The sequence below is a fragment of the Ambystoma mexicanum genome, chromosome 7q (assembly GCF_040938575.1).
Source record: "Ambystoma mexicanum isolate Mex_15411 chromosome 7q, UKY_AmexF1_1, whole genome shotgun sequence".
In the NCBI taxonomy this organism is placed as follows: Eukaryota; Metazoa; Chordata; class Amphibia; order Caudata; family Ambystomatidae; genus Ambystoma; species Ambystoma mexicanum.
This window is the reverse complement of record NC_090941.1, coordinates 1107492737-1107514048: the sequence shown is the minus strand read 5'-3', so window position 1 is coordinate 1107514048 and position 21312 is coordinate 1107492737. Positions and strand designations below refer to the sequence as shown.

General features: G+C 45.2%; 1 protein-coding gene across 7 annotated transcripts in view; it reads right to left on the bottom strand.

The window, feature by feature from the left end:
• The window catches only part of ARFIP2 (ARF interacting protein 2), a 466032-nt gene that overhangs the window by 51014 nt on the left and 393706 nt on the right, over window positions 1-21312 (bottom strand). For 5 of the 7 annotated variants that reach the window (XM_069640486.1, XM_069640481.1, XM_069640484.1 and 2 more), the window contains one exon: window positions 13576-13748. In XM_069640486.1, coding sequence (XP_069496587.1) covers window positions 13576-13748 — 173 coding nt within the window. The remainder of the gene's footprint in view (window positions 1-13575; window positions 13749-21312) is intronic. The other 2 variants (XM_069640482.1, XM_069640485.1) reach the window with 1 other exon arrangement.

The window sequence follows — 21312 nt, the reverse complement described above, 5'->3', positions numbered from 1 at the left end:
AAAAGAGCGGGAAGCAGGAAGGCACCAGGTGGGCGGGGCTCGCTAAGTGGTGAAAAAGAGCGGCAGGCAGGAAGGCACCAGGTGGGCAGGGTTTAGGCCAGGGGACCTAGATCCACTTGCAACTGCTCCCCATCTGCCAAGTAGAACCTGATAATATAGAGGCGTGGTTTGTTATCAGTCCAGAATCATTACACACCATTACCCATCATTACCTATTGTTAAAGAACCATTATTTAGTATTAACCCTTTAGGAATCATTGCATCCTGTTTAGTTATCCATCATCTAATTCTAATTAGTACTGATTAGGAGTACATGAAATAGTAACATTATACTATTCACACTATTACCATGCATTTGAAGAGCGAAATAGGCCCTGTTATATGAAGGGTTTTCTTAGTTATGTTATTGCCATATATGTCGAAAGAGATGCTTTTAGAATTATGTTTTATGCCATTTATGTAGCGCTTAGGCTGAGAGAGAAACATGCCAGGCACTACAGAGAATGAATGAGGCCTGGTATTGTTCACAGAGCCATGTAGAGCCATGTAGAGCCATTTAGAGACACATTATGTTTTGCAGTTACATGTACACATGTATGCATTGTAGAGACACCATGCATTGAGTGTGCACCTAGAATAAGTTTGCATTATGTAGTGCTTGGGTTTGCGCGAGAAATAGTAAACGCTAGAAAGCATTTAGCTGGCATTATAAAGCCATTCCACTGAATGGAGACACACAGAGCGCCATTTGGTTCTGTGGCAAAGATGTTAGAAGAGGAATGTAAACAGTATCTTGGCAGGTACAGATGAACCTTGTCCGAGTGGGGAAGGCGAAGGAGGCTTATCAGCATGGATCTGAGCTTCGCAGACACAGAAAAGGTGGGTGGCAGAGCCATGGGCTCTGTTGCATGGTGAGAGGGAGAGTGTGCTTTTGCGAGGAGAGACATGTACGAGAGAAGCCAACAGTGGAATGAAGCAGAATATTTAAGGAGCAAACCTGTTACTTTAAGGAGAGGTGGAGGCACGGCAGAAAGTGGCCAGTAAGAGTAATCACACAGAGCAGGAGCCGCTGCTGTTGTGCAGAGCTGAGTTCGCCTGGAAGCAGGGCCACAACATATGCATGGTGAGCAAAGAGCCTGTGCAACTCTGGCGATTCCAGTAATGCTGGAGATTCTCATCCCTGAGGTCTCGGGGAGAGCGAGATCGTGCTGTGACTGAAGTGGCAGACCAACGCGGCCGAAACGCAATACCGAATCAGAGACAAAAAAAGCAGCAAACCGAGACGAACAGCGTCAAACCGGAAGGAGCGAGCAACAGACCCTGAGAGAGCACAAGCAACCATTGGCAGCTTAATTTTCTGTCATCCTATGACATTCACGGATGCCAACCCAAAAGCAGCATTTGTATTGACTCACCTGGGTGGCGTTGGAGCGTTGTGAGCGAATCCCTTGTTGGAAGCCACTGACCCTATCCCGTATGATTGTGACGCACTAATCGGAGAAATTACGCATGTCTGGTGCCAGTCAAACGGCCCAAGCGCATGACCTGCAGCTGTTGGGATTTGTTTTGTTTGTTTGTTTTATTCATTTTTGTCCCAGGGGCATTCAAGTCGTTTGACCCATTTAGCCCAGTTCAACCAATTGACAGCCAAGACATCCTAGCCCGAAGTGTTCCTATTTGACCATCCCTGAAGGATGCATTGGTTGTGTCCCCGCTGTTCCCAGCGGCTATCCTGAACAGCTAGACTTGACACTCCAATTGGACGTTTCAGCTCCCTCTGTACTTCTACAACCTCTGAAGGAGCAGAAGTGGGGGAACCTGCGGTCCCTCCACTGTGATGTAAAGGGGGCATAAAATCTGTGTTTATATTGCGGGCAGTCAGGCCATTTTATGAGGTTGTGCCCTAAAAGACCCTTGAAAAAACAGGGAAACACCCACACTCGCCCGTAAGGGAAGAGTACCGGGACGAGTAGTGACAATTGTGTCCCCACAGGAAACAAATCACAGTTGCCCATGTATCCTTGCACGCCCCCCTTGACGGGACCCGGGTTTACTTGCTTTTCCACTAAGATGATAGTGAATTCTGGGATTCACAGGAAATTATATCAATTATGCATTTGCCAGACCGCATAATGTAGCGATCGGCCAGAAGCCATATCCTAAGCACATTAGTGCAGTTGATCGCTCCGTGCTCCGCTCTGGACCAGTGGAGGAGCAAACCCAGACTCTGCTGCAGGTGACTACCCAAGCACATAACGAGTCCATCGCTTTTGATCACACTGATGGCCCATTTTTTGGGGTGATATCGGGACTGCACAGGCTTCCGAGTCATCGGTGAGGTGGATATTGGAGTCATCTTTGCACATATCCCAAGAACACCCTAAAGGTGTCCTTGACTCCCCGCTCCCCAACCCAATTGGATACTACCACCTGGTGGGCGCCATACCTCCTGAGTTACCACAGGAGTACATAGCTTCTGCTGATGTATTTGATAAAAAACAAACAGATACTCTTCCCTAACACCATCCATATGATTGCCCCATTGATTTGGTAGAAAGGGCAAGAATACCCTGTGATCGGATATATTAGTTAACGCTCATAGCATAGAAGTACTTGTTCTGCAGCCATATCTACAGACTGCTCTCAAGAACTGGTTAGTTCAGTATTCCGGTCTCTGGCTGCCTCACCTATAGATTTTGTCCCCAAGCGGGCCTTGCATCAACTACCGGGCACTAAATGAGGTAACGGGGAAAAGGAAATTACGCCCCCCCCCCCCCAGCTCATCTCTGTGTTACTGGACCAATTGCGTTCTGCCATTCTGTTCACAAAACTGTACTTCAGAGGGTCCGACATTCTTGTACATATCCGCTCCGGGGACGAGCGGAAGACAGCATTGAAGACCAAATGTGGGTTATGCGAATACTTCGGTATCTCGTTTGGTCTTTGGAACGCCTTGACAATATTACAACACTTTATGAACAACATCTGCAACGATCTCATAGACAGGTTTGTTATGATGTATCTGGACGATATTCTAATCTAATCACATTCTTACCTGGACATATTCAGCACATTATGACTGTGCTGCAAAGAGAACATGCCCTCTAAGTGAACATCGAGAAATACCCATTTCATGTCACAGAGCTAGAGTTCTTGTAGTCTGTCCTCTCTGCAAACAGGATCCAGAGGACCAAAGTGAAGCTGTCCTAGATTGCTCTCGGCCCGCTTCAAAGAAGAAACTGCAGTCCTTGTGGAATGTCAATTTTTAAAGGCGTTCATCTGCTCTTTTTCTAGGATAGTGGCTCCTCTAACACAGTTAACCAGGAACGACCATCCGTTTACATGAACTAAATACCAATGCTAGACAGTTCCACTGGTACCAGTTTTTTTCAATGTATGACTGTCATGACTGTTAGGGAGAATTCTCTTTCTGTGCTAATTCCCTTCAACCTTAGAGACCATCAGCTCTTCTGCTGGACTTTTTAATTTGAACCCTGGAGTGAGTGAGCCCTTTTTCTCTCTCATGTGTTTTGACCCGATTTGGATTATGAGTTTCCTTTGTTTTTGGAGTCTGAAGACTCCATAGATATCTACTTTTTGGATGGTGACACACAGGACCTTCAGTGCAGTGTCACAGAGAAATCCTTTGGATTTCGCATATGATTTAAATAACTTATCTTGTGTGAACTACTGTTCCCAAGCAATAGTAAAGTGAAATTGACTTTACTTACCTTTTCCCTTTGTAGGTCCATCTCACACCATCTTATGTGGAGTGCTGGGGGTTACTTAGTAATCCCTTATCCTACCTACTCATGTATCATTTTAAATGGTTGGTGGCAGTGGTTTAATTTTTCTACCATTGTGCCTTTCTATCGCAGGCTGAATCCTCAGCTGGAGTATAGCACCCATGGGTGACCATTTTGTCAAAATGGACTTGGCCTTTTTTTGCCATTTTGTGTTTGTCAGGTCTTTTTTGGGTTTTACTCTGCGCACCAATCCAGGTTTGAGCCCTTTGTTCGTTTTGCCTTTGGCAAGGGCTTCAGTACTGAAACCCGCCTCTGGCTCCATTGTGTCTGGAAGGGCAAGAAGTGAGGGATGTTCCAGAAACTCCCCCGTCCTTTGTCTTTAGGATTGCCTGAATGCACCCAGTTCTGATTGGCTGGCAGGCTGTCCTTTCAAAACAGCCACCCTGTTGTTTGAGTGACAGCCCAAGCTGTTCATGAATGGAAGGAACCTGCTTAAAAGGCAAGGGTTTTGGGACTAGAGGCAGAGTCGACCACTGGGAAGAACAACCAACGAAGAAACTGCGAACAAAGCTTGCTGCATCCGCTTGGACCTTTGAAATGCCTGGTGAAGCCCTGCTGCTGTGCAGAAACTCCTTTGTCTTATCAACAAGAGAAGCTCCAGAAGGGACGACTTCTTCCCTTGGGTTAGTGGGACCAACTAACCCAGAGACGAACTCCACTGCACCATCTTCCCTGATGGGCTGTACTTCTTTGCTGCTGTAGGAACCGAGTGCCAGGGGTCGAGAAATCTGTAGTCGAGTGCAATGTCTGCAATCCGGCCAGAAGCTCCAGGAGTCTCCCCAGGACTCTCCAGAAGCAGGACAACCAGAGCTCGAGTTCCCTCACCAGACTGCAGGACTCAAGGAGTGAAGGAAGCCCAACTGTTATCCAAGATCTGCGGTGGTGCTGTTTACCGCGTGCGAAACTGCAAAGTGCTGCTGATCCGAAAAGAGCCGTAGCTGCTGCCGACCTCCAAATTGCTGCCACAGGAGCCCTCCAGATGTCCTCTCTCTTGTCCCCACAACTGAGGCTCAGGAACCCAGAATATGCATTGCTGCAACAGGACAGACGCCAGCTGGACCACTTCTTCAAACCTGAGGTACTGTACAGACTTGGGGTACTTACCTTAGTGTCTTGTGCGGTGCTGTTCTCAGTTGCGACTTGCAGTAGCTACTTTTTGTTAGAGTTGATCTCAGCTCTACCTACACAAGTGTAACAGCTTGTGACCCTACAAGTGATTTTCCAACAAAACTCTCTAACTTTGTGCAAGACTTTTATTAACTACAAAGTGGCTCAGCTCCATAGACTGTGCTCCAATTGACTTTGGCTGTCCTGGCTCCCTGAAGTCCACTGACTTTGATATTTACTGTCCCTCAGAGGTGATAACCTGGCTTTAAACTATTATTGCTGGGAACGGTTTTGTCTAGACTTCAATGGAAGATTAAAGTACATTCACATGCCCTGAGAACCTGTTGAACCTTTTTCCTTAATTTAACCTTTCCTTTCTGCAAACCTCAAAATCTGCAAAGTGTACTAGTGATATATAGATGCCATTACTGTCCTATTGGATGCAGTCACCTCCAGGTGTAGGAAGTGTGTAAAAAGCATCTCTAAAGAGTATCTACTAGCTTTGTGTTGATTCTGGAAAAGTATTTTAAAGTATATTTGATTGTTACATATATTGCCCTCTAAAGAATATTTAAAAAAAATGCTTATTCAAAAACGGATGTTAAATAAATATTTACAACTGAAACCTTGAGTCTAAATGTTACTTAGCTACTTGTATTTGTGAATTTCATTTCTACAGCTCTACAGCTCACATTTACCCCTCTTGAGATAAGCCTGGCTGCTTATTCACACTACAAACTTGTGTAGTACAGTCTTATACCAAAAGGTGGGTTGACTAATACTAAGAGGACAAGTGTTGTGCAGTCTCCCACAGGGTTACTACATCAATTGTTGCCTAACATTTACTTACCGACCACGACCAAGCTACAGGAAGGGTAACGCTTTATCCTGGTAATTTGGGGCACACGGGGGTCCTTTGCCCCTGCAACCCATCTTTACCACTGCCAGAAAATGACATTCCATGTACAGTGGTAGACGACCCGCAGATGCATCTGGGGTGGGTATGCCTGCCTACTCAAGACTTGCAACTCTAGGCAATATGGTGGTACCATGATTCCAAAACCTCAGCACAGCCCAGATTCCAGAAGATTCCTGAAGACAGTTAAACTACTCAGTCGCTGGTGTTAGTGGTCTAGCAGTGTGGAGATGCATGTTGTGTCTGGTCTGGTTCCGTATGCACCCAATGTAAAGGTCTGCATGGTAAACCAGTCTGTCTTCTCTGCTCATTACTTGTACAGAAAGAACTGTGGCAGATGCTTTCAATGGATTTCATCATATAATTACCATCACTATGAGGATAGAACACAGTATTAGAGGTGGTTCACTTCACAATGTCCATTCCGTGCCAAGGAATACCGTCAGCCCCTAAACACTGACATTGTTTGATCATATTTTACGATAAATAACTTGCTCTCAATTGTTGTATCTGATCAAGGGCAACAATTCACAACCTGATTCTGGCAGGTCTTGACGAGGCTTGTCAACATAGATGCCCGGTATCATCAGTATACAATCCTCATAACGACGGTCAGATCAAGAGCGTCAGTCAGAACCTGGAAAAGTTTTTATGCTGCTTGATCCTACAATTGCCCAGATTCATCACATACCTCTCCCGTTAAATAAGAGGATCCCCTTGATTCGGAAGTGGGAAACTACTTAAAAGATCCACGTTGCCCTATTCTTACCCCTATCAATGCTCAATAGAGAAACAAAACGTTTGTAGATCTAAAAACCATCTAGAATATTTTCTCAGACTCATCGAGGTTAGGGGAGAATGGTCAGTCAGAAGCTGGAATTTCCTTCCAGTAAGGTAGTATCATACGTTCAGGATTGCCCAATTCATGGGTAAGGCTTCAATTACTACTGTTGCATATGCCTGTTTGCTAGGAAATAATTTCCGGCTGGTGTATATGACTGGATGTTCCAAGCCATCATGTTCTTGTGACAGTACAGCTCCTACTCCGATTTTAGAAGCATCTGTCTGTCGAATAAATTCCTGGTTGAAATGAGACATTTTTAGGACAGGCTTTTGACATATGATTTGTTTGAGGCCTTCAAAACTCTGTTGGTTTTCACTCTCCCAGACAAGCTTTTGTGGATGGGAATTATTGAGCTTGTCAGTAGGATTGGCAGCCAATGTGGAATAGTTGGGTATGATTCTTTTAAAGTAGCCAGTCAATGCAAGGAAAGCGCAAAGTTCCCTTTTGGTACATGTGTTGCTTGTACCACTCTGACCTTTTCTGTCTAGTGTTTAATCAGGTAATTTCCCACAAAATAACCCAGAAACTTTACAACAGACTGGGCAAGGTGACATTTATTTAGGTTGGGTGTTAAACCGGCTCTCTGGAAGGCCTTTGCGAACTTAATGATGATGTATGTGTTTGGTCCAGGTTTTGCTATGGGTAATAATGTCATCTAAATAAGCTTTTGAGAAACTAGAATAGGGTCTTGGGATTTTGTCCATTAATCGTTGGAACGTGGCAGGAGCACTGTGCAACCCAAAAGGTAGTAATTTGAATTGGAAGAGCCCTTCAGGGGGTGGAAAAGGCTGTTTTCTCCCCATCACTAAGTTTCAGGGGCACCTGCCTGCAGCGTGGAGATATACATGAACAACCCTAGCTTCCAGATAAGCTTGTCAAATTCGGGACACAGGGTAATTGTTAAAGTTAGCAATGGAATTCAGTCTTCTAAAGTTGATGTAAATCTCTAGGACTTGTCCAGTTTGGCTACCAGGACAATGGGGTATGACCAAGGACTCTTTGAGGGCTCAATGGTATTAGCCATGAGCATCTCCTGGAGTTCAGACTCAATTTTCCTCCTTGCCTCCGGGATCCGGATATGATAGACATTTTGCACTTTGACAGGGTAGTCTGAAAAAAGGCCTCTACAAATTGGTCTAACAGGTCGTTGGTGTCTTCCTGTTGGGAGAGTGGTAGATGGCTAAAGATGAACTGTTGGTCGAGCTCAGGGTCAGTAAGGATGGTAGCCATGGTCACTGTAGTATGCTCCACAGGATCAACCTTCCACTTGTTCAACAGGTTGATATGGTAAACCTGGGTTTCCTGTCTGGTTGGGTGACTAGCTAGTTTAATGGACCTTTTCAAGGATCTTGTAAGCCCTGTAACATTTTCTCTTCGGCAAGAAGGAGCACTAAGACCCAACAGAAAAATATCTCGCTAGCGCTCGTTTATCGTGTAAGGTTTTCTGATTTTCCTGTGCCCTACCAAGATGGTTTTTGACAATATCCCTTACAGGCTCCATATGCGATTTTTATTTGTGTGCTGTTTGGGAAATGGGTAGCATGGCTTTTTCCCAAGTCTCTCAACATATCAAAACACCTTGAGGCTCTCGGCCATACAGTAATTCAAACAGTGAATATCCTAGAGACGCCTGCACAGTTTTCCTGATGGCAAATAGGGCCCATGGAATCATAATGTCCCGGTTTCTGCCATTCGTCTCTAACTTGTGGAAAATCCTTTTCAGGGTTTGATTAAACCTCTCTACCAAGCCATTCATTTGTGGGTGATAAACTGAGGTCTAGAGGGTTTTGATTCTTAACACCTTTGATGTGCCCCATGATCTTTGACATAAAGGTACCACCATGGTCGGTAAGCATTTCCTTGGGGAACCCTACTCTCGATCAAAAGAGAAGGAGGGGTTTTACGATCTGTTGAATAGAAAGGCCTCAGGGTAGCGGGTGGTGTAGTCAACAATCACTAGTATATGTGTGTCCCCTGGTTTTGATGGGTCTAGTGAGCCCACTATGTCCTGTGAGGGGTCAACAATGAGAGGTGGACACAAAGTTGAAGTATTTCCAATACTTGCCATGTCTATTAAAATAAAATGGGGGTTGGAAAAGGTCCATCTTGCCTTAACCAAAGAACAATATCACTTCCTACATAACCAAAGTAAGTTAACCTTGTGTCCAATTGCATCTATCCCTCACACTAACATATACATACAAAATAAAAACAGGTATATCATATTTTCTATCATCACTTCATTTAGATTGGACAAAACCTCACATATATCCAATTTTAACAAAACAACCCTTGTCTCCAGGTCCAGTTTCCCATCCCCTGAACTGTTTCAGGAAAGGAAATTCCTAAACTCCCTGTTTCCCCAAAAAAGTGTCTTTTTCCTGGATATTTTTCCTCAAGATGATAAAGCAAAATGTTCTCTTTACCATTAGGGTTGAAATATTTTGAAAGAAAGTCTTTTATAGTTTGCAGGCTGGCAAAAGCAAAATTGTCAAGTTCAACAAATCAGCAAACTTAACATAACCTTTGGAATTCCTGGTCTAGTCCCTTACCAGGTACTCCTTCAACTGAAATGTCACAAGAACAACACTTCTTATTCTCCCTTTGATTTTTATAGATCCCCTGGTGTACTCTTCTGCCAGGTATCTTTTAAAAAAGGTAACAATGTCTTTCAACTCTTGGCAATGCTTGTTTCAAATTTCCCCAACCAACATCTCATGTTAGGAGAATTGCACAGTTCAGGCCTCTTTCTTTCTCTTCACAATCTTACGGCTTGAGGCAATGCTGGTTCCATGTTTTTCCCCAACTGACCCCTCTTGTCAGGGATGCTGTACCATATCTGCCCTCTTTCTTGCTCTTAAAAAGTCTTTAATCGATAAGGGAAACGTTCACTTTCATGTCCACGCACCTGTCGGAATGCCCCAGGGTCACTAATACCAAATGGCCAACTCACAGGTTTACCCTGGCGTCTCAGACCCTTGGTTGTGGCAATATCTGAGATCTGCTTTTGGTATGACTTCTGTAATTAGCCAATCCCCCTTTAAGGTTCTCTGATGCCTTTGTGATCCCTCGCTAACACAGGTACTGCTTCGTTTCACTGCAGCGCTGGGAACAACCTGCCTGCAATCACCTCACCAGCCAATCTGCGGCCCTTGTCAGGAATCCTTTACCCTTCCTCTGGCATCTAGCACACTCCGGTACTTTGGAATGGAGAGAGGCACTGCAGGAGCACCTTGTCTCTTCACTCCGGTGCACTGCTGCACATCTGCTCTTTTCAGCGGCTCTGCTTTCTGCTGTGCTCTGAAGTCTGACCTGGCTTCTCCTTTTCCCCCTCGTTCCAGTTCCTGTTCTGCAGGACTTCCTTCTCGTGTTCTCTCCTTGTTCTCTCTCCTGGGCTTGCTCGCAGGTGTTTCTCCTTTTAAAAGTTCTGTGCTAATAATTAAAGGGCAACAACTAGACCATGTGTTACCATGGATCATGTTGGTAATCCTCATTAACTCTTTGCTCTTCTTCTTCCTCCCAGTACTTGGAGAGTTCTGAGTGTTGAAGTCCCAACGATAATAGTATTGTAAATCCTGTTGTTGTACATCTTTACCTATATTGCAATCATCCTGAAAATCAGATGTCAAAGAAGGTTGAAAGAGTTTATTCATGTATAAAGGAGGAATCACATTCTGCGTAGAGTGTTTAATAGCAATAGATTTTAAGACTTCAGAAGTAAATGGTTCTGCTCATGGCAGCAGGCCATTGGAAACTTTCACATTTTAGTTTCTTCATTTTTCTCAAGAGAAGAATACTGTGTCTATCCTGTCTGAGCCATCACCACTCCCGACAGCCATCTCCTCCCATGTGATCCCCCTCAGAATACCACCCAGAGGGTCAGGCTCAGGTAGCAGCTGCTTTCCCCTGGCCACATGGGAGAAGACTTTAGGCTGGGCATCAGTGATGAGAATGCAGTATTCATCACAGGCCACTATTTGTGTATCATCATTATTATATATTTTAATAGTGAGAACCTAGCTCGGGAGAAACAAATCACTTTATAGTTCATAGAGAAAAACATTGGCAGCGAGAATTTAACAAGTCATGAAGTAAACATTAGTAATAATTATCACAGTACAATAGAAGGATGGGGAGTGCAGAAAATAGCTGGAATCTAGGTTACACCAACGGCCAGGTCATCAGGTTGTTCCCAAACTGAAGGGGACCTGGAGCAGTCCAGATTGCTACCGGGATGGAGTCCCAGAGCACCACAGCATAGTATGAGAAGGACTGTTTGGTAGTTTTCGTCTTGTGAGCCAGTCTAGTTTCCAGTCTGCTGATGGTCCTAGTGCAGGATGGCCGCACTCCAACTGTTTTTTTTAAGTTTGGCCACCAGGTATGCTAGCATAAAGGCAGTGGTTGACATGTAAGCGAGGCTCGCCGTTTTGAACCAGATCCTAGACCCGGATGGGGAGCCTGTGTAATTTTCTCAAGTTGAGGGTGAATTGATCAAATGTATTAGTAGCTGTGATGTAATAGGAAAGGTTGTTTGTGTGTACCTTGTTCTTCTCGATCTACTTCTGCAATAATACAGAGGGTCAAACATCAGTGATATTTCGAAGATGGTCTGTCTTGCATGCTGCATATAATCATGTGATATAGATATATAACAGTGAAACTTGCAGGCACTTGAGGGCATCGAATGATGATAATGAAAATAAGGAAAATGGTTATCTGCTTTTTCTCCAACAAGAGGCATTGGATTTTCTTCAAGAGCCAGGTGGCAAAGGGAACCTTTACAAAGTGTTTTGAACAATGTAGTTCTTTGATCCAATTCTAAAACCAGGCAGGCAAACCCTCACAGTCCCACCCTGATTTGCTATCTGTGTGTTGGTAGATGCTAATGTTCACACTCAAGGGAGGTCTTAATTCAGGAATTAGACATGCAAGGATAGAATGGTCTATAGGAAGCAGTCGGGAATGACAACAGGTCAATGTCATTTGTAGAACACCTTTATCCCATTAGTATGGTCTCAACCACATTTGGGGTGAATGCCTTTGGGGGCCCAGATTCCTATGTATGGGAAATTGTCAGAAACAAATAGAATACGTGTGTTCATTAGGCTGGGATAGGGAGATGGTGGGCTGGCCTTGCCCCAGTAAGCATCCCATGATTGTCAGGCATGTGGATGGGTGCTGGGAGGTGGTCAGGAGAGTGCGCAAGTGTAAGAGACTCAATATGTGTCCAGTTAGACCGAACATTTGTTGTAGGTCGTAGCTGCATCCTGATGGCAGAGATGTTGTGCTTTATGTATTAGTCTGGTGTATGGAGGCGAATGCATGAGAGTAGGAGGCCGTACCTACAGCTGGTGTACACCAAAGCGGTGCTTGACTATGTACCTTGAGGCTCAGTAGGAGCTTTGCCCTTGGTGTTGCTGAGCGATTGAGTCGTCCAGTCTGCTCCAAGAGTTGTACTGTACCTTCTGTGTAGAATATACTATGGTGGCAAAGACTGACAAGGCATAAGTGTTGCGGGCGAGAAAAAGGAAAGCTCTTCAAGTTGCTGGTGGAGCTGACCAGGTTTTGAGGGCCTTTCTGAAGGAGATGTAGACCTCATTGGGCCCATATTCAGTGGAATGGAGTTCCAGAGGCTGGGAGCTTAGACAGAGAAGGAGAATCCTCCAATATCCGGTGGAGTTGAAAGGGGATGATCACAAGGAGGAGTGCAGAGCAAGATCTAAGGTTTCTAATGGGCTGGTCGGGTGTAAACCTGTCTGCGCCAATCTTGTAGAGACCGCGGTATGTGATACACAAGGCCTTAAAATCACCGATCAGCTGATGGAAAGCCACTGTAGTACTCCAAGGGCAGGGGTGAGGTGTTCTCTGGGTGAGAGGGCAAGGATGCGTCTAGCTACAGAGTTTTTGATTTGCTGGAGTTCTCGGAGCTGATAGGCAGGAGTGCCTAGATAGAGGGAGTTTGCATAGTATAAGCGGGAGAAGACGATAGCGAGGATTGCTTAGACTCTGAGGGTAGGAAAGATGGGGGAAGGTTCGCCTGACAATGCACAAGTGGAAATTACAGGTTCTGGACACAGTGTTGATGTGATGAGAAAGTGATAGGCCCGAGTCCAGGGTGCATCCTAGATAGTTAATAACACGCAGTGTTTGGTTGTGTGGTGGGCTCTAGATGTTCTTCAGCTGCCCAGTTAAATGAGGGTGGCATTTTGAACTGGGATTACCTTATAAATTATTCCACATTGAAAACCCCTGAATAGTAATTCAGACTGCCAAGTCAGGATGTCAGATGTGGCCCCAGTCTAGGATACACTAACGTCTATTATGGGATCTGTGGACACATTCTAGGATATTTTGCAGGCCGGCACCCAGGAAGAGGCGGGGGCGTTGGATAATCTGATAATATATTGTGTGCGAGGGCAGTCGCTTCACAGCTCAGGGTTCCTGTACAGGGAGCTGTGTGTATACATTAAGGCTATGATATGCCTCGTTGCTTGTACAGCACTTTATGCCATAGCAATGGTATCACACGGGACTGAGGAGGGAATGTTTCAGGCTGCAAACAGACATGAAGACAAGTTGGCTCAAAGATCAGCACTTAAGGGCCAGCCAGTTATAGCAAAGAGAGAAGAGGTTACACAAAAGAGAATGTCCTCCAAATCTAACTCTTAGGCAAGAAGATCTATGACTTGGGAAACTTGTGCAAGTACGTGAAAAAAAACAAATCAATGCATCTATTGTTTGTTGGATATCGCATGTAAATCGCTGATCTACGACACGAGGGCAGCCGGCACTTCACAAGTTCGAATCATGTGACCAACCACAATAAGCTTTTCATCCTTCGAAGCACTATGTAAGAACACAAAATGATGTGTACCTATGAGGTCCTACACGTGGGGGCTTACCTTGCAGTCTCGTAAAGTTTAACAGTCATCAGGGTGTCTTCCATGGTCTTATTAACAAGAGTGTTGATGCTGGAGACGAAGAAATTCACAGCCCCTAGGAGGGTCTCCCCGTTCCTGCAGAGCAGCTTCTGCGTCTCAGCATTGTAGCCAAATTCTTCCTGCAAGGAACAGAACTGGACCAGCATCAGAACCAAAATCAAAAATCAAGTTCTACCTTAAAAAGTATAAAGGCATCAATAGAATGAGGCCCAGCAAGGATTATCTGACATGTGAGAAACAGGATATAGCATTGCGATCCATTGTCAGGCTATATAGGCCAGTGCTAGACACTTAAAGATCTCAATCCTGTTCCATTATAGGAATAGCAGCCTCTTGGGCTCTTAGAACATTGCCCCATTAAATGGAATAGCAATGTCTCACAGCTAAGAGGAGCAGCAACGCCCCGTGCCCCTTGTACTCTGGGTTTCTGCCCACACATGCCACTTATTTAAAGAAAATAGCCAATATCAGCATTATTCTGATGATCAGTCAAAATTGCTTCAAGATGCCCCCAAACATACATGTACAACCAATGGGAACACATTCAAACATACAAAGGAAATTCGCAGGGGGTTCCCTCTCCCCCTAAAAACAAATAGAGGCTCAGATAAACGGAATATGGCCCTTTATTTGTTGCTTATGTGTGGAATTGGACATACACTGCAGTCTCATTTGCTCCTATAGAATAGGAACTGCTCCTATAAGTAAATGAATTAGTTCAAAATAAAAGTACATTTTATTTCTAGCTCCGTAAGTTAAGAAGAAAACATTGTTTTTGAGACGTGGCAATCGCTTCTCCAGAAGAAACAAATAGATTACAAATTAAGGATGTAAATGGGTTTAAACAACATGAACTTCCAACAAAAATCTCTAAAAAGTGCTGTTTGGTGGGGAACACCCCAACTCATGTCATGTCAAATGCTTTCTACTAAGAGGTGAAAGCCAAAGTTCAGTAGCACCCTAGGGAGAGGAGCCCACCAATCAGTAGCCAGGAAAGTAGCCGACATACCTTCTCACACGTCCCCCAGCTTTCACGAACACCACCATCGGCTTGGTGTCCCGCTTTTGGCCCTACCACCCAAGTGCCTCATTACCCGAATATTCCCCCCACACTCCACTTACCTGACCCCATATGTCTCCTTCTATGGCTCCGATCTCTATCTGCACGCATAGGAAAGAGAAGAGGGACAATGTGCTTTTTCTATTCTCCCGCCCGCTATTTTAAGTTTGCTGTTTTAAAAAGAAAGAAATGTATGGGAATTTGGAACGCGTACAAAGCCGGTTACCAGAGAGTCCCATACAAAAGGGCTTCCATATTGTTCGTACCCAGGAGCGAGATCCAGGAGGGATCCAGGAGGGATCCAGGAGGGAGTCCAAGGGTGCTAACAGCTTTCAGAAACAGACAGGGCTGTTAACGGCCCGACCCCTAGCAAAGACCTTGCTTTGCTTAGACCTACCTTAGGCTCGGCTGGTTGGCCATTACCAGCCCGGTCTGCTCTCTTATGCGTGGGCGATCACAGACCGGACTGAAAACAGACCAAGGTTGGTAACATTCCATGCCTGCACCAGGATCCCAATAAGCAGCCAATGCTACAAATCAGAACCACACAGAGGGAAATGGGTGACTGGGATTGCACCAGCATGAATATTCAAACTGGATTTACAAATTATTTTGAGTACTTAAAGTTTAGTAGAGCAGATATTTGTATAGCCTTCACACTACAGTAAGGGAGAAGACCTAAACCCAACCACAACGGAACATGGTAAAACATCCCACCCCACTTCCACAAAACGGGGTATGAATCAGGAATTTACCTAACAGCAGGGCTCCAGATAAGGTCCAAACCTGTCAATGTTATTCCCTATAGTCAAGCCAATACTTCCTACAAGGAAAAAGGGATAGCAACAGGTACGCACAAGTCTGATCTTTTGTGCCACCTGCACTGCCCAGTTGATTTATTCAGCCCAGTGCCACGAGCACCCACATCCACTAATATTAACTCGGCCATGGTGCTGGCGGATATAAAGATGGCCTATATTTTCAAAATGGTCTTTCAATTAAGGGAAGTAGTTGCTACAAAAAATGTTTGCCGGGTCAAGAATGATATTCGTATTTCTGCTCTGCTGTAGCACAGACCTAAAAACATCATTGTAGGCCTCCTACACGGACATCATCCCATTGCGTAGAGAAGCTTATTTGACTTTGTTTGTTCTCATTACAGGGACTCTCACCCTTTTTCAAAAGAGGTACACAAATGCTCAAACATTTATACAACCTGCACTGCTGAGGGGGCACAGAATTAAACCAAGTCACAACAAAGAAATGTGCCACACTTAATCTCTACCAACACAAATACGTTAAGAAATAACAGAAGAAACAAACTGACAAAAGAAAACTGAATACGACAACCAAGGCCACAAAATAACAATTCCAATATCATACCCCATTAGCACAGTATAGGAATAAACATATTCAAGACACAAGTGTAAAGCATAAGTTAAAAGCAAACTGAAAAGAATAATTAAAATGAAATGCCATTTTATCATGTATACTAACTGGTTTTCCTCTATCAGCTTCAACAGGAATTACCATTGCGTAACTGAATTTGTGAAGGATAAAGGGGTGGGACTGACCTGCTAGTATTCAAACCTGTGACCTAAAATTCTCTGTTTAGCCAACTGAGGTCTCTTGCAGAAACAAACACACAAGCGAGTGAGTGAGTATCAGCAGCACAAAGTCTGAACAAACTGCCAAAGAACCAAGTCTACTATCACCACATGTAGAGCAGAGCTACACATCACTAAACAGGACTATGTTGAAATAAACACCACCAAGGCAGAACTGGCAATACCAACATTACCAATATACAACTGTGGGAAAGCCTGACTCAACAACAAATAAGATCAAAACCAAACTTCAACAAGGAACAGGTATTAATTTAATTTGACCAACACAAAAGATATCAAAACAAATAGAGTCAAAAGAAACCCTACCGATGACAAACACGCCACATCAATGTGTTGCCCCTGCAGAACAGAATAGCACTCACATTAACTGAAAAAGAGCAGGGTTACACGACATATTCAATAAATGAGAATGAAGTGTCGGGGAGAATAAAATGTCAAAAACAAAGATAAGAGAACCTGTAACCTAACTCCATCTAAACATAATGTTGTCAAAAACAAACTACGCAAAGAAAGCAGGATCATAAATTCCATCAAAACAAAACTGTTAGACCACATTAAACAAAAGGAGCGTTACCTTCAAAACTCAACATAAAATAAGAGGAACAGGTACAGTCCAACACAAAACTAAATGGGAAACAAACCCCCCAACCCAAAAATGTGATCAAAAATATTGCCAACAAAAAGAAGGGTTGTAAATACTACCATAACGCAGAACAGAATGAAAAGTAGCCAACAGAAAAAAGGGTAACAACAACACTTTGCCAATAAAGAACACAATTGCGAGACAGTTCTAAAAACATGGAATATACCATTGTCACAACTGAACTCTACAACATAATGCTACCCAACAAAGACCATGTTCAGAGGTAAACTCGACCCGCACAAAATGAACAAAACCAATATCCACCATCGCACAAAAAGGGCAAGAAACCTGTCAAAGCGAGGCAACAGAAACACAGATTATACCAATCACATCCATCAGAGAAAAGGAACACAAACACAGAAAGCATCAAACAAACCCACCTATAGAAAGCATTAAAAAAAAAAAAACACCCATACAAAATCAACTAACACCGAACAAGAGCAGAACCAAACTTGATGAATGCAGAAGATTGTGCAAACCAAACAAGTTAAATATGCGTGAAGATCACATCTACTGTAAGACAACAAAGGAAGAACAAAGCTGCACCGAGACAAAAACGACAACTTCTCAAACGGGATGAAAACAAACTGCAACAATAGAAAAGCAACTGAAATCAAAGCACAGCAAGACAGAACAGGACTGGAACTCAAACAGAATCAACCCCAGTAAAACCATGACAGAGGAGCAGTATTAAAATCACAGCCACGCCAACTCCAACAACAAGAACATGTTCACAACCAAAGTCCTCCTAAATTCCATAAAAAAAGGGATCTGAACAAAAACAAAGCTCACCTCGTACTTAAGTGTTAAACAGGTTTCTTCTTCAACATTCCAGTCATTACTAACTTCTTTATTCTTCATAGAGCACTACAAAAGGAAACTCACATCAAATGCTTCAGATTTACAGCTAATCGACTCGACAAGAAGAGAAAGTGACCCCATAAAGATCACTTTGTGGGCCCATTGAGGATCATGGCCTTGAACACTACTTCTTACTCTAGATTCTTTAACCTACGTGGGGCTAAAGAATCAAGTGGCCCTGGTTGCACGAACTGTGATGGGTGGACCGTGTGGTCTGATAACTGCGCTTAGACCAGTGAGCCCCACATTATAAAAGGTAAAGACACTGCACAATACACCAAGAAGGAACACTACGAGTGAGCTGGTGATGCAAACCTAGAAAAAAGGCCAAGTTGACCCAGAGTGAAGTTGAACTTTTAAAAGAGTAAATCATTCATTGGTTGCAATGTTTAAGTCTTGGGGAAGGGAACCCTGAGACTTCGTAAACTACAGCTACAGTCTTGAGGACAAGGTCATACAACTCCTTTTTGTTTGAACTTTGCTACAGTGATGTCTTGGGGAAGGGACCCTTGAGCCCTGATGAACTATACCTACTGTCTTGAAGATAGTGGCACAGGACCTCTTGTGTTTGAACTGTATTGCTTTGAACTTGGAGAAGGACATTTGAACTGGGAGCCGGAAAGAAGCTCAGCATTTTGTGCTGATCACCATTTCTTTGATTATTGACAACCCTATACACTGTTTAGCTTTAGTTGTGAGGGCAAGCAAAGGTTTTAGACACAGACAGGCGTTTAAGTTGGACTCTTTGACTCAGACTTTCCTTAGTTTTGTTCAGGTAGGGAAATCACACTTTCATATAGGGCAAGGAACAAGTTACTTACCTGTAACTGTTGTTCTCCAGCATAGGTCTGGCATGGATTCACATGCTCATGAATATTCCCCCTTGTCAGGCCGGGAATCCTCGATATAGAAAAAAATCAGTATCAGTTTCGTTTCTGATCTGTCTTTCTTAGTAGTAACCAATCACTGGTCTCTGGGTCATACTGCCCCCAGTCAATGACTGCCCTCTCCCTAAGCCCCGCCTCTGGCAGCCATCCTCAGATTTGGTAGCACGTAAAGTGGCAGTATGACCAAGTGAAGAGCCGCAGAGGGGTAGGCGGGAGGGTTCGCATGTGAATCCATGCCAGATCCATGCTGGAGAACAACAGTTACAGGTAAGTAACTTGTTCCTTCTCCAGCATGGGGTCTGGCATGGATTCAAATGCTCATGAATAAGAGAATACATAGCAGTACACACATGCACAACCACGGGAGGTGGCAACAGGCTCAACATTAAGCAATACAACAACTCAACATTAAGCCTCTCTTACCTCCTCACCAGGCTCACCTTAAGCGAACAGGTTGCGCAGCACTGCTTGGCCGACCCTGGACTCCTCCCTGGTGTCCCGATCGACGCAGTAGAATCTTGTGAAGGTGTGCGTCAACCTCCACGTCGCAGCCCTGCAGATGTCCAGCAGGGGCACACCAGACAGGAACGCTGTGGTAGCAGCGATCGCTCTAGTCAAATGGGCTCTCGGACGGCCGGGCAGTGGTCGGTTTGCCAACCGGTGACAGTGCATGATGCAGCCGGAGAGCCATCTGGAAATGGAAGTCTTCGAGAGAGCCTTCCCTTGATTCACAGTCCCAGAGTTCACCAACAGCTGTGATGTCTTCCGAAAACTCTTTGTGCGGTCCACGTAGAACTTCAGCGCTCTAGCTATGTCCAGCGAGTGCAGAGTCCTTTCAGCCGGCGACGAAGGAGACGGGAAGAAAACTGGCAACACCAAGGGTTCGTTGAGGTGGAAGTCCGACGGCACCTTGGGCATGAAGGAGGGGTGCGTCCTCAGCACCACCCTCGTGTCGTGAAACGTCAAGTATGGCGGCTTGCAAGATAGGGCCTGGATCTCTCCCACTCGTCGTGAGGAGGTGATGGCTACGAGAAACGCTGTCTTCCACGACAGAAACTTCAATGGTGCCGAATGCATAGGCTCAAATGGGGCCCCCATGAGCCTGGTCAGCACCACGTTGAGCTCCCACGCCGGGGCGGGGGACTTCACCGGCGGGAATGATCGGAACAATCCTTTCATAAATTCCTTCACCAGTCGATGAGACCACAAGGACGCCCGTCCCGTAGTTCTGGTGTATCGTGAGATGGCGGCCAGATGTATCTTGATGGAAGCGTGAGCTAGTCCAGCCTTGGCCAATGACAGTAGGTACGGCAATACTTGAGGGGCCGTAATCTGCAGAGGGTTAATCTTCTGTGCACGGCACCAGACAGAGAACCTCTTCCATTTATGTCCGTAGCACTTGAGAGTTGAGGACGCCCTGGCCCTTGCAAGAACCTCTCTGCAGTCGGCCAGGATGTCGTACCCTCCAAACTCTAGTGCTGCAGGAGCCAGGCCTGCAAGTTCAGCGACTCCGGGTTGTGGTGAAGGAACAAGTTACTTACCTGTAACTGTTGTTCTCCAGCATGGGTCTGGCATGGATTCACATGCTCATGAATATTCCCCGTCGTCAGGCTGGGAATCCTCGGTAAAGAAAAAACCAGTATCAGTTTCGTTTCTGATCTGTCTTTCGTAGTAGTAACCAATCACTGGTCTCTGCGTCATACTGACCACAGCCAATGACTGCCCTCTACCTAAGCCCCGCCTCTGGCAGCCATCTTCAGATTTGGAAGCACGTGAAGTGGCAGTATGACCAAGTGAAGAGCCGCAGAGGGGTAGGCGGGAGGGTTCGCATGTGAATCCATGCCAGACCCATGCTGGAGAACAACAGTTACAGGTAAGTAACTTGTTCCTTCTCCAGCATGGGGTCTGGCATGGATTCACATGCTCATGAATAAAGAATACATAGCAGTACCCACATGCACAACCACGGGAGGTGGCAAAGGCTCAACATTAAGCATCACATCAAACTCAACATTAAGCAATCTTACCTCCTCACCAGGCTCACCTCAGGCGAACAGGTTGCGCAGCACTGCTTGGCCGACCCTGGACTCCTCCCTGGAATCCCGATCGACGCAGTAGAATTTCGTGAAGGTGTGCGTCGACCTCCACGTAGCAGCCCTGCAAATGTCCAGCAGGGGCACACCAGATAGGAACGCCGTGGTAGCTGCGATCGCTCTGGTGGAATGTGCTCTCGGACGGCCAGGCACCGGTCGGTTTGCCAACCGGTGACAGTACATGATACAGCCAGAGAGCCATCTGGAAATGGAAGCCTTCCAGAGAGCCTTCCCCTGATTGACAGGTCCAAAGTTCACAAAGAGTTGTGACGTCTTCCGAAAACACTTTGTGCGATCCACGTAGAACTTCAGCGCTCTAGCCACATCCAGCGAGTGCAAAGTCCTCTCAGCCGGCGACGAAGGCGACGGGAAAAACACAGGCAACACCAAGGGTTCGTTGAGATGGAAGTCCGACGGCACCTTGGGCATGAAGGAGGGGTGCGTCCTGAGCACCACCCTCGTGTCGTGAAAAGTCAAGTACGGGGCCTTGCAGGAAAGGGCCTGGATCTCTGCCACCCGTCGTGCG